Below are 13,749 nucleotides of genomic sequence, written 5' to 3'. Positions count from 1 at the left end.
AGACAAAGCCACAGATGATTTGATCTATTGTTGGCAAAAGTCATGCTTCAAGTCAGAGGCTGGACTAAATGACTTCCAGAAGTCCCATGCAACCAACATCTTTACTCCTACGATACTGCAATAACAGTAATTCTTCATAATGCGGTATTTGCAAAAGAAAATAATTTACTCCATAAAACCAAACTAACTATATCTGTATCACCATCAGCTAACAACATTCCACAGAATAATGCTTTTTATCACAAGACAGTGTCACAGTGCAAAGAGATCATGACCTTTTGCTTACATGGCATCCCAACAGGCAGGCAATATAACTCAGTAAAAGAGTGTGGGTTTGGGAGCTTGCTCATTAGCTGGCTCCTCTCTGCCAGCTTCCTACGGAATACTGCAGGAATTAAATTTATTTAAATCACAATTGCAAACAGTAGGAAAGCAGAACGACCATCTGTCCATGACAAAGGGAATAACCACTCAGATGGAAGCATCCTCTTTGGCACAGTGAAATCAAAATGAGAACTTTCTACTCTATCTGTGCAGTCCTATATCTAGGAAAGGTCTCGAATTCAAAAGACCTATCAACCTATGACCAAAAACGGATGATACAATCTAAGTAAGATGCATAACCATTACGAACCCACATAGTAGCATAATGGCATAAAGATAAACAACTACTAAAATCTGATATATCAAAGTCTGCATGCTGACCAAAAAAGGGATAATGCACTCACACAAAAAAGTATTTTCTTTGATTACTTATAATTCTTATCCCAAAGGATCTCTCATTTTTGACACTAGCTGTAAAGAACACAAGGAAAGAGTGAAATTTGAGCAAATTCATTACTTCCTTAAAAGTCTACTTTGTGTCCTGGATGCCTTTCTCAAATTCATAGTATCTTGCAGAAAAGTAAGTGGCCTTCAAAAACAATGTCTCAAGACTTAAGAGAGTTCTCCAATGTAAGTACAAAAAAATTTAAAAACACAGTAGGTTTTTTTTTCAAAGCCATTTGAAAAAAATTTCAAAGCCATTTATCTTCACAGCCATTTAAGACAGCAGGGCAAACTCAGGACTCCCATACACTTGGTATGAATTTGAACAAGATTTCTCTTATTTTTATTACTAACATAATTGCTAAAGGAAAAAATGCTAGAAAAATCAGTATTTTCTAAAGTAGTAATTACTACATCTTCCCTCCTTTCAAGTTTGAGTTTTAATAATAAATTATGTTAACTATGAAACTGAAAGAGTAAAACTTTCTCTTTGGGAATAGCACCATGCTATTAAGCAGAATTATATCACATGTTCACCACATGCAAATAGTAAACAAAGAGAAGGATTACATAAAATGTGAGACTTACTTTTTGTGCTTCTTTCAGGCTAACTCTTAACTTAGGTCGAAAGTAGCTTTTTGGCTTTCTCCTGGATTCATACACTGCTCTCTTGAAAATCATTATTGACATCTGACACAAAGAAAAAAGCAAATAACTGTGTTATGTGTTCTGTTCATAGAGTTTGTAATTACTATACCAGTTTACAATGAATTGCAGAATGATACCTTTAGAGTGGCCTCTCTAAAAATGTTTTTTGTCTCTGAATTTTCCAGTGAAGAACAATTATTTTCTAATTGCTTCAGTTCATCAATTTTAATCAGACCACGGCGAGCAAATATCTGTCCAAAGTATTAAAAAAAAAAAAAATTATACTCTGTATTCATATTCTTTATGCTGGTATTTAATTTTAGAATCATATCATTCTTGAATTCAGACAACTGCAATGAAAGCCAGGTCATGAACAACAACAGAAAAGGAAAAGAAAACCTTTGCAAAATACTTTTTGTATTTTTGCATGGGGCTGGCCACTACTTAATGCTAGAAGTCTATGACTATGATTATATTGCAAAGTACTATTGCATACAAGTTTGAATTGATTACTCATTTACATGAGGAAACACACCTCCACTTTGCAGTTAAATTTTGGAATACGGGCAGAACTCTAAATACATCAATCTGATAATAAGCAGGAATATTTAAATAAATATTTATTTCCCATCTGATTGCATCTGAAATGCTACATATGGTAAATCAGGATACCTCTCCATGAATGCCGGCTTGACAATCAAAATAACACTGAGAAACTGCAGTATATAGGGTGGCTCTCCACGTCAAATAATGTACAGATAAGAGTGGAATGGATGATTCCATACATATACTGGCCCACAGTAAGTATTCCAGGACCTGTATTGAAGAAATCCAGTTTCAAACTGAATGCATTTTAAACGATATAAATATACTACAGGACACATACAAAGATTTATTCTCACCTGCTAGGGCAAATTGAAAGAGGAAAAAAAAAACCACACAGAAATTGTATTAATTTTTAATGTCTTACTGACCATAAAGCATTCCTGCATATTATTGTTTTTTTTCCCATTTGAAACTGTGGTCAAGCATTATATTTTAGTCTCCAAGCTACCTTAACCACTCCAGTTCACTATAGCCTTGCCACCAGACAGAGGTCCTGCCCTTCTCTCTCATCTGCTCTTATCTTTAGAGTTGTCCCTGTCCTTTGTGTCAGCTCTAGTGATCATTTTTTTCTAGGTTAGTTTTCCACTAGATCAGCAAGCTTATTTGGGATGCAATGGAGTCTGCCTTCTTTGGTGACCACCTGCACTTAGATTAATTTACAACCATGGAACTACACTATCGGCTCTTAAACTTAGGGCCAACATAGTCATTGCAGCAGTCTAATTTTAAGAATTAGTCCTACTAAATTGATTGAACATCTTCCCCTTGTATTTTCCTCGGGCGAGCTGTTCCCTGAGGTACACAAAATATGGATAACCTTAGTCCTAAATTAAGTCAACATACAGATTTTCTTTTCATCTGAACTAAAAGAATCTGAAATACCTACAGTCAATTCCACTGTTTCCTGTATAGTACAAGTCTGAATGCATTAAAGGAGATGCTAAATCACTTCTGATTTCAATAAAATATGTTCTTGCTCCATGAAAGATTAATATAACCAACAGATAAGAAAATATACTGGATCTAGGTTGAGTTAAGCTCTGTTCAAGTTTTAGGAGAAAAAAGTAAAGCTAAGACAAACGAAAACTACATTCATAGGTAAAAAGAAAAGGGCAGGGGGGAAAGGCCAGGTCATTTTTATCAAATGTTCACAACTAAAAACCTAGCCACCAGGTGTCAGTACATTTCCACATTTTACGAAACAAAAGACCAATTCTTGGGATTTGATAGTTGCCCCAAAAAAAAAGCATCTAGAGCCCTCTGAAACAGTCTAACATAACCCATCTCAAAGAACAGGAAGACTTTATGGTGGGCTCCATTCCACAACTGAAGAAGGAGCAGAGTCATAAAGGCATGAGGGCTTAGAAACTGGCTGTTTTGCAATCTAGACATTTTATTCCCTTGCGTCAAAGTGGTACTACTGGCAATGACAATAAAATAGATACGTCAGGGTACAGTGTTATGCAAAATACAGGTGCGTTTTCCAATCTTCTGTAAATTTTTCAAATGTTTCTATTTATTTTGCCATACCTTAGCAGACTGACCTCTCATCATCAAATGTCTGCATATGGTGTAAATATGAATAGTACCTGCAAAAAGAAAATAAAATAAATTAAAAACAGGTAAGTTCTATAAGTTCTTTTATGTAGCTATAAAGCTACATAAAATTTGTTATGCTAACCAACTGAAACTTTTTCTTAACATCTGGGTTGTTATTTCCAGAGGCTGGAAAATAATAAACTAGTAATCTTTCTATAACTACTTTTAAATTAGAGAGGATGAAGCCATTAAATTCTTGGACAATATTAGCTTCAAAATATCTACACAATGAAGTAGTATCATAGAAGAATGAAATCTTAAAAATGCATTGTATTGAAATTTTATTAAATAACTGATAGAGAGAAAAATCTTATTTTTAACCCCAAATGTCAGCCTCTTTAAAAAACATATTACCTCTCCTCACAGACGTTACCTTAGGTGATTCTTTTAGTCTGTCATGGCACTGTCCCAGCAGACAACACCACTATTATGTGACATTCAGTATGATAAGGGAAATGAAGAAAATTGATTGTGAATAGAATTTTCAAAACCATCAATGTGACTTACAAATAAAATCCTGTCAAAAATTACTTAATTTAGGCTATGTCACCAAATTGCTTTTCAAAAATCAGCCCTAGAAGTATAAAAGACATTGCAGTTCTAGGGGGGGATGACGGGGGAATCTATTCTTCTGTCTGTACGAATGTTCAGAAAGGGACACCTGCAGCAGCAGGAGGCATCACAATGTCAACTGTCAGAGCTATAAGGGTGTTATTATCCCAATAAGCAAGAACTGAGCAAGCATTAGGAAGATTATTTTTTTTTTTACTCAGTCAAATGTGTAATGAGGCACAAAATCTATTGCCAGAAATTGCAGAAAAATGCTCAGGAACTGGGAAAAATTTGAGTTATCACCTAACATTTACTTCTAACCAGATTAGATTATTGGCTAGGCTTGGTACAGAGACCTGTCCCACACACAAGTGGTGGGACTTAGGAATGGCAGGTGAGTATATTTTAATTTTAATTCTTCTCCCATAGAAACAGAGAAGCAAAAACTACACCTTAAACGTAGAGACTGAGGGCAATGGCAGTCCCAGCAAAACAAACAGATAAGAATTTTGATCAATTATAGCTTAAAGAAAGTAAATTTTCCAAAATTAAATCAAACCCACATTATCTCCTAAATTTATATTGCAACAATCGACCATAGTAGAATGAATTAATAATAGCCTTTCAACTTTTGACTAAATAACATGGTGTTTCAAAGCAAAACTATACTGTTGTTTTTGAAATAAAAATCTTGATATACCATTCTCTGTGTATCTAGTTCATGGAATTTCCAGTTTTCCTCATCTTTTTTTCCTAATTCAAGAATTTATAAATAGCACAGTAAAATCATATACAGAGAGAACCAAATTCTTAAATGTCATATGGTATTTTTTTAGAATAGTTTTATTATTAACTCTAGCCTTAAAGATCATTTAAAAAAATACAAAGATGTAATGTCAGATAATCATTTTCTACTCTTAGATCTGCAATCCTTTTAAAAAAAAAATCCAAACTCATTAACACAAACATTTTATTGATAAAAAATCTTGAGGCTGCTTTCTTAATCAGGGTTCACTCAAAAAATACCCTTACTATGCTGTTAGATTTCATTTCATTAGCACACACTAACCACAGCTATAATGAAAAAGCTATTACTTTTAAACAGTCCACCTGAAAAAGCACACTATATAGAAACTTCAATTTAAAAATTCATCGTTTTAGAAAAAAAAGTTACAAAAAACCTACTGCGACTGAACACTAGCTAAAGATTTATTCATGACTCCTAGGTTGACCTTAAAGAATATATACAAAGTTTCCCTCCACAGGTTTGCTTAGCAAAGAAATGTAAATGGAAAGTCTGAAGTACCATTGTAGATAAGCCAACAGAAATTCTCCTGAGGTAGAGCCACTTGCATAGCGAGTCGTAATGAGGACAAGACATTGAAACAAGTCTGGAGAGACCCCTGATTCTGGAGGTTTCTGTCGCTGCTGTAAATCATCTGATAAATGCAACCATTCCTCTCTTGCAAAGCATGGAACTAAAACATATGGAAACATATGTAAAATTAATATATATATATACAGATAAAATACATGCATATGTCAGTTTTTACATCAGCAAAGTACAACAAAATGGTGAGTATAAAAAGATTAAGCATACCAGAAAAAAAAACCAGCATGACATTGAAACAAGGATTAACATATGGAGAAAGTGCTAAAACTGTAAGGTTGCTGTGCCATTAGCCTGAGTCAGTTTCTACTGCATCACAGGATGAAAATGCACCTAGTGCACTAGGGCTGCTAAAGGGAGGAAGGATAAACGAGGCATTAAACTAATATTCAAAGAATTTGGCTTTAATTCTTGGTTTCTCTGTACATGTCCTCTGTAAAGTAAGGCAAGACTTAACTTTTCTGCACTTTACTTCTCCATCTGTATCATAGATATTTTATTTCTCACCCTCATCAGTTACTATTCTCCTGCACAGATGCATTGTTCCTTCTCTTCTTTGTAATACCTAACATGATGTGATCTCAGTCTTGCCTGGAGGACAGTATCATCAACTGAACAAAACAACATGTGAGAAAATGAGCTAAGGGGGACACAGCTCGTCAGTAACTATCAACCTCTCAGAAGCCTACTAACCTGATAATATTTGAAATTATATTATTTTTTGCAGTTAATTCACTGAAACTGGAAGTTTCAAGCCCCAGAACTCCATTTCTGTGATTTCTTTAGTGTTACATTAAAAAACAAAAGCTAGGTGTAGAAACCTGGCCAAAATTTTTACATATAAGGCCTTTAGATGTAATCATTTGAGAGATTATCATTATCCATTTCCAATTGTAGAGATCATTGTCAAACTAGATTCCATATCTGAAAATTTAGGGATATTTCAGTATCTAAAGGTCAAGTTATAGAACGGGCATTTTAATGTAGACTCATGATAACATCTGGCACTATGATTGGTTCAAGGTCTAGGCAGACACCTAGAAAACAGGAGAAACCATCTCTGGAACTTCAAATTTATTTACAAAGGATTTTTTAAAAACCAAAATAAAATGGATTAACATAGTCTTTGATCATATTCTCTCTAGGAAGCTGAACTCTGTTTGAAAAACAAAAAAAATAATATAAAAAGAGTACCTCTTCTATCATGACATCTGCTTCTAGCTTTTAAGTAAACTGTCTGCTTTTTTCTCCTCACTAAACACCTATTTACAATCTAATTCTGACTAGAAGAATGTCAATTTGATTAGTTCAATACACAGGAGATGCCTACGATTTCCTTTTCTTGTTCTTGATCACAGAATAACTTGCATTAGTTTATTTTGAAATAAACTGCCACCATGAACTGAAAATAGAGCTTCTCACCAAAGAACTGCGTAAGATAAAAATCTAACATGTTTTTAGCATTCCCTATATACCTACAGAAACAGTTGCTTCCATGGACAACAAATGATAAAATGCAAGCCTGTACCTCGATAAGCAATTAACACACAAGGATGCCAACATACTCTAGAGGTCACTCAGCTTCCAAGAGCTTAGAGCACTTACAAAATTATTTGGCATTCTGCCTCTTTTTTCCATAGTGAGCAAGTAAGGTATTGATAATAATGCAATCCTGGTTTTTTACTATGTCATGACCTCTTTTTTACATGTAGTATTTTTGCACATTTATGGTACAAATGACAATGTTTTAATTCTTTTGCACTCTGCCTAGTTCTTAGATTACATCATACAGAAATATCTACAATTGCAGGACAGTTACCAAATTTTGCCCGTATCTTGATTCTGACGGTGGTTAATAGCAACTATTTCAGAGCAAAAACCACTGTAGCCAGTTACAGAATAATCTGTTCAGAGAAGATTGCCTTTTTAACATTAAGTTGATAGTGGTTGGCTTATGCCACAAAAGCATAAGCACTTATATCCTCTTAAAAATGTACACCAACTCTGGTTGTTCATATCATACGTATGACTGTTAAATCTCAATACAATCTAGACAGACAAACTATTAAAGATTAGTTAATATATAATTAATATGAAGTGCATTTATGGAGGATGAAACAGGCTACTTATTTTGAATTTCTGAATGTCTTTGACAAAAACAAAACAAAACAAAACCAAAAACAACCTACCGTAAGTGCTGCATTTTTGTCTCTGAAACCATTTGGAAAAAAGGTGGATTTAAATCGATGCACATCATCTATGATATCATCAAGGTTTACAGAAACAAACTGATGAAGGTATCTTCCATAGCACTGTAAAAGTGCCAACTTATATTCCTGAAGATTGAATAAGATGTTATTTTTATAGTTTGTATATTGCATTTCTATTTCTATAAAACGTGTTATTTTTTATTATCTTTATGTAAAATGTATCAATGTGAAAGAGCAGCTAGCAGTAAAACACTGAAGTTTCATACAAACATTCAGCAATGATGTAATTTCTAATGTGAACACTCAGCACATGAAAGGTTGAAGTACTTAAAAGAAGAGCTTGTGGTTTGGGAGTTTCTGTTTATTTTAATCATAAATATGACATATCAGAGAACAATTGTAAAGTCTAATCCTGGGCTAATGTAATAAACTCAAAGGGCTCCTGGAATGTCCTGCAGCTTTGCAACAGTAACGATAATGATACCATACTTGTGAGAAAAGAACTTCATAATGTAGAATTTTATAAACAATATACAGACATCATTACTTCCCTTTCCCCTGCTTCCCTGATGTCAAAGCCCTTTTTTGATAAAAGCAGAGAGGAAGAGAAGACAACAAAGATGCCCTAAAAGAGAATGAAACAAGTGACAACCAGAATTTACATATGGCCAAGAAGTCAGTGTGAATAGACCAGAAATTGCCGCTGGGTCTTTAAGAACTGTTACCAAACAGGATGTTGAGCTTTATGTCTCATTCAAAATACAGCTCCCCAGCAGCATGTTGAACCACTATTGTTCAGCTCGGACTCAGATGTGGAAGTGCCATTTACTGAATCACCTCCACCGCTTCCTGCAGCAAAGATTATTTAGAGGTTTCTCTACCAACTTCACTAACTCTAGCACGCACACACACTAGTCATGATAAATTCCAAGGGAAAAAAAAGTAACTAATTTGTATTCATAAAAATGATCCTTTAATGTTTAATCACAGAAAATTGAAAAGTATTTCCTTATACTGACTTGTTTCAATATAAATTCCTACCACCACAGTAACACTTACCCTGAATTTTTAATCATCTGAGGAGTCTAACTCACATGGCCCTATTGTCCTCTTTGCTGTGTGAAAGCAGCAGCCATACAGAGAAACGTTTACTTTCCATGGACAGCTTAGGGCAGTCGGTCAGATGTGTAATCTAATACACAGATTCAGGCTGTGATAGCTCTTAGAATCTGAAGTCATGGATCAGAATCTCATGTAGTTAGTTACTAATATACAGTAAAAAGGTAATTTCTCTCCCAAAAAGTTAAAAATATATGTATAAGACCAGAGATAACAGGCAGACACAGGCAGAGAGGGAGGGGAAAAAACGAGTCAGTACTGATCAGTATGATGACTAACGGGCTAATTTCCAGATATATGACATAATGAATTAGGGTGTGTCCTAAAAGATACAAAGCAGATGTATAATAGAAAGGAATCTAAAGTGAGAAGGCACTAAAAAAATAGCCGGACAGAAAGTTAAGTTGGTGCTTACCCACTGATTAATCATATTCAATAATTAATTTTAAAGACTATGCATCATTAAGTATTATGTAACATAAAGGTGGCTTAAAATTCAACTAGGAGTTAAATTTTTCAACTAGGAGTCACGAATTTCAACTAGGAGTCAAGAGGGGTACTTATGGAATAGGCTCTACCCCACCTACCACAGAGCTTGATTACACCACATTCATCTTTCCAGTAAGGCAAAAAAATTGTAATTAACATCCATCATGTGTTTTTTCTTTCTATTTTCTCCAGGGGAAAAAATGGATACAATGAAAATTAAATTTGTAAAGTCAAAGAAATGCCCTTAAAAATGGGAGTTCCACAGAGAGCTCATATCAAAGTTTTAGGCTGACCAGCAAAACAACATTGCTAACTTTGCCTTTACCGTAGAAAACCACATTACACCAGAGGATTGAAACTGCAAGCAGAAGTCTTTACTCAGAATTCTAGATTATTTTTAGGTCATTAAGCACCATGAACATAAGGACCAAATTACCACATTTGAGCTGTGCTACGGGAAGCCAATGTGAAGTACACAGAGCAGGATTTGATGCCCCTGAAATAACTTCTTACTGAATACACTGTGAGAGCAGCAGTTCCCAAGTACTAAAAGCTTCATGCAATAGTCCAAGCAATTCCTAGGGCCCAGAAGTGATGAAAACTTGACGAAAACATGAACATGGAAAAGCACTGAATGGAATTGGCCAGGCAATGAGGGGGCTATTAACAAATGCAGTTATTCAAGCTTCCTTAAGATTTTCTGTGAGTGTTCCTAAACCATGAGCCTATACCTTCAATTACAATGGCCCCACAGCTACAGACTTTTCTTCAACCTATTAGTGAGTTTTGAGCGCTGCTGAAGTTCAGCTTCAGCTTGCTGCTCTTTATTCGGTAGGCAGGACACTTCTGTGGAATTCTTTAGGGCAAATGCAGTGAAAGATATATAAGATTTGGTATCTGCATGGTATTCATACCTTTGCCCAGTTCTGCAGAAAAGCTCACCTAGTAGCCACATATATATGCTTTCCCTAAATAGCATAAATACAATTTATCCTTGCTGTATTCCATAAGCAACGGATATAATAGTGGAAGAACAGTTTCACTGGAGGTGTTCCTCCAAAAGATGGCCCCTCAAACTATCTTGATACATTTCCAATTATGACCTCTTCTTTTCTAGGTGACAAGAGGGAATCTAATAGTGTCATATGCTGCAGAGAATGAAAAAGGGTTCCTGGCGAAAAGCAGAAAAATCCACTGATGGATCATTACAAACACAAAATCACACTAAGCAGATAGCATCTACTTAGGAGCTTAGTCTAAATTATGCTAATTCTCTACAATCTTTAAGTGTATTCTCTCAAGCAACTTTTCAAGTACTGAACCTTTATAATAAATTAACCTAGTTACTAGCCCAGTATCCCATCTCCAACAGTAGCCAGTAACAGATGACTAGGTATAAAGTTATCATGTAGCGAAACATCCCCCAAATACTCTCAGTGTCTTCAACAATCTACCTCCTGAATCTTTTGTAGTTGACGGTTACCTTTTTTGAGGAAACCAGAAGTGCACACAGAATGCAACATGCAGGAGCAACATCTGTACATATAGTTGTATAATGTGTAATTGCACTCTTTTTCATTCTCTGTTCCCCTCCTGACAATTCTTTACATTCACTTTTGGTTAACTGAGCATCGAGTTGACTTTTCAGTGGAACAAACCACCACTGCTCCATCATTGTCAATTTGTACTGAAGCAGTGTCTACAGGCACAGTCAGGTACTGTATTCCACTGTGTCGAAACTTCAAACAAATATTGAAGAAAGATTTTGGGGTGTTTAAAAAGGCAACAGGTGCATAGGAAATACATATATAGAAAATACATCAAAAAATCTGGCAATTTTACAATAATAAGCAAGAGATACAAATCATCAACTCTTGTTGGAATTTTTTGTAAAAGATTCTACTACTTTCTAAATAGCTTCCAGTAAAACACGATTAAAAATTTAAGTAGCACAGAAACATAATGAAACAAAGATTGTGATTGAGCCTTTTCTGTTTTCATATGACTTACTTTCATCTGAGCAAGGGAATCACCAACTTTCAGAAGTTTTTCATTGTAATACCACCCTGGCAGTCGAGGCTTATATTTGATCCAAATATTGAACAAAGTATTTGCTCTAAAAAAAATACAGGAGAAAAAGGTTTCAGATAAACTGACAGTAGACCTGCCATAACAAGTAAACAAATCAGGAAAACTTCTAATTGTGAAACCCCCTTTCTTCCAAATCTATTTGAACCTCTATGTATTTCAAAGCAAATGCTCATTAAAACTGGATTTAACAAGCAGCCAAGGACATTTCTGGGTTTCATTTCTGTCACCAGTTTTTATCACACGTTTAAAATAGGATGAATTTTCTCCTGTGTAAATTCTTATTTAACTATCTTAGTATTAATCCCTTTGCATTGTTCAAACATGGTCACAAGTGGAAAATCTGTCCCACCTTTCAGCTACTATTTGAGAGGTTCTGTTTGAAGAAAAAATTTGATATTTTAAAGAAACTCAATGGATTACAGCTCCAGTACAAGTGGACTGGAAACTAGAAATGCTAAGAGCAGGAAAAAAGATCCCAAAATAACAATGCGTGTCAGATAGATAGCAGCAAACTTAGGAACTGGTAGCCGTGGAATAAACCATAGAGCTATAGAGTATCTAGAGCTATGATATACAGAGGGCTTATGGTATATAGAGCTATACCATGAATCACAAAAGAAGAAAGTCATTAGAAAGCCTCTAGGATGAACTGCATTTGGCATGAAATGTTCAGGAATTGTAAATCATAAAGGGTAGGATTCAGAGAGAAGCAAATGACGCATTTGTTAAAATAGAAAGGATTTTATGGCAATAGTTGCAATGCTCTTCTGTTGTCTCTGCCTGTTATTCTAGCCATAGTTGTCAATCAAGGACGACTTTGTGTAACAAATCACCTGGCTGAACCAGCAAGCCCCTCCTAAACGGTAACTGTCTCTAAGCAGTTTGCCTCCTCTACAGAGGAACTGCCTACATCATGCCAGTATTATAGTCCCTACAGATCGCTGTTTGATGGGTTAGTGCCTTCACATGTACAACTTTCCCACCCTAGACTTCTTTAAGAAAGCTATATTCAAACTGGAAAACAATAATTTATCAGACAAACTGATAACAAGCACAGGGATTGTTCAGAAAAGAATCCAGTTACCGAATTATTAATAGTATTGACAGTGTTCACAATGCCAGGCATCTCTTACATTTATTCTCTTAACAAATCATTTGTACAGAAACCTCAGCAAAGAATGCCTTGTGAAACCACAACAGCTAAATTATTCATAGGTATCAATTTCTGAGGAAGGAAAATAACTGATGAGAGATGAATTAATGTTTGAAAATAACCTTCTAGCTGAATTCTCACATGTAAACCTTGTGCTAACTGGTGTAAGGTAGCTGGAACTTTTCAATCTCTTAAGACACTTTCTTAAGCTGTTTTCTGACATTCAGGAACTTGGAATCCATTCTCACAGTCTCCCAGACAGCTAGCTCTTCATTTCAGCTTATAAGAAGATTCCAAACATAAAAAGCACAAACTAACACCATTTTTTTCCACACAGAAAGCTGCGAGCTACCTTCACATTTCAAGGTGAAACAGATGGCTGTATGAGAAACCTGTCAAAATTATCTTTATACCAAAGAATGACAACAATCATAATCTTTTTTTTTTTTCTAAAAGTGTCATCTCAGCACAATTCTCAGCTCTTGAAAGCAAAGAAATAAGTAGGACATTCTAGAGGTGTATCCTAAAGGAGAAATGCAATAACAGCACAAACTAGGCCAAAAGCAACAATACGAATAAAACGTCCTAAGGCATTATGTTTTTAAAGGAAACCATAGCCCAGTCTAATGAAAAGCACCTCCTAAATGGGGAATGAGTCCCTCCTGTTCCGTCCATAAGCAATTTACAGTCTGGGTGGCTACTGACTTCTTGTACTGAGGGAAGCATACCACTCCAGTTAATTGGGATAAACCTGCAAAGAGGCTCCAAAGTGAAGGAATCTCTCAGGCATCTGAGAAGAGTTCCCTCGGACTATCAAGGGAAGAAGCTTAGGAAAAGACTTTCAGAGTACAAGAGACTTGATGGATACTACTAGGGGGGAGGGAGAAAGGGTGGGGGGAAGGTATTCATCAGGTTGTAAGGCTGTAAAGTAACTGATAGTAAGAATGACTGTGGATAAAGCACTAGAAGGTGAGACAAATTTCTTTCAGACTGATCAGCTGGAAAGTCCCTAGTGAAGATCATCTTCATTTTTTGTTTTGAATGCTCATATTAACATATGAGATTCTTAGATGTAATAAATGCGTAACAAATCTGTAATAAGCTAGTTTAGCGAAGTAGTGACA

At 35.3% G+C, this 13,749-nt stretch overlaps 1 protein-coding gene across 5 annotated transcripts in view; it reads right to left on the bottom strand.

Annotated features, from left to right (window-relative positions):
• The window catches only part of CFAP54 (cilia and flagella associated protein 54), a 118,526-nt gene that overhangs the window by 101,581 nt on the left and 3,196 nt on the right, over positions 1–13,749 (bottom strand). For 4 of the 5 annotated variants that reach the window (XR_012834705.1, XM_075749202.1, XM_075749212.1 and 1 more), the window contains exons 2-8: positions 11,392–11,497; positions 7,753–7,899; positions 5,480–5,651; positions 3,553–3,611; positions 2,089–2,232; positions 1,554–1,667; positions 1,357–1,458 (exon numbers count right to left, since the gene is read on the bottom strand). Coding sequence is in view for 4 of the 5 variants with exons in the window: in XM_075749202.1 (XP_075605317.1) it covers positions 1,357–1,458; positions 1,554–1,667; positions 2,089–2,232; positions 3,553–3,611; positions 5,480–5,651; positions 7,753–7,899; positions 11,392–11,497 (844 nt within the window). In the remaining variant the exon portion in view is untranslated. Of the gene's footprint in view, positions 1–1,356; positions 1,459–1,553; positions 1,668–2,088; positions 2,233–3,552; positions 3,612–5,479; positions 5,652–7,752; positions 8,068–11,391; positions 11,498–13,749 lie in introns of those variants that run through there. The other variant, XM_075749197.1, reaches the window with a different exon arrangement.

This window comes from Balearica regulorum, chromosome 1 (assembly GCF_011004875.1).
Source record: "Balearica regulorum gibbericeps isolate bBalReg1 chromosome 1, bBalReg1.pri, whole genome shotgun sequence".
Classification (NCBI taxonomy): Eukaryota; Metazoa; Chordata; class Aves; order Gruiformes; family Gruidae; genus Balearica; species Balearica regulorum.
This window is presented reverse-complemented; position numbering and strand designations above follow the sequence as displayed.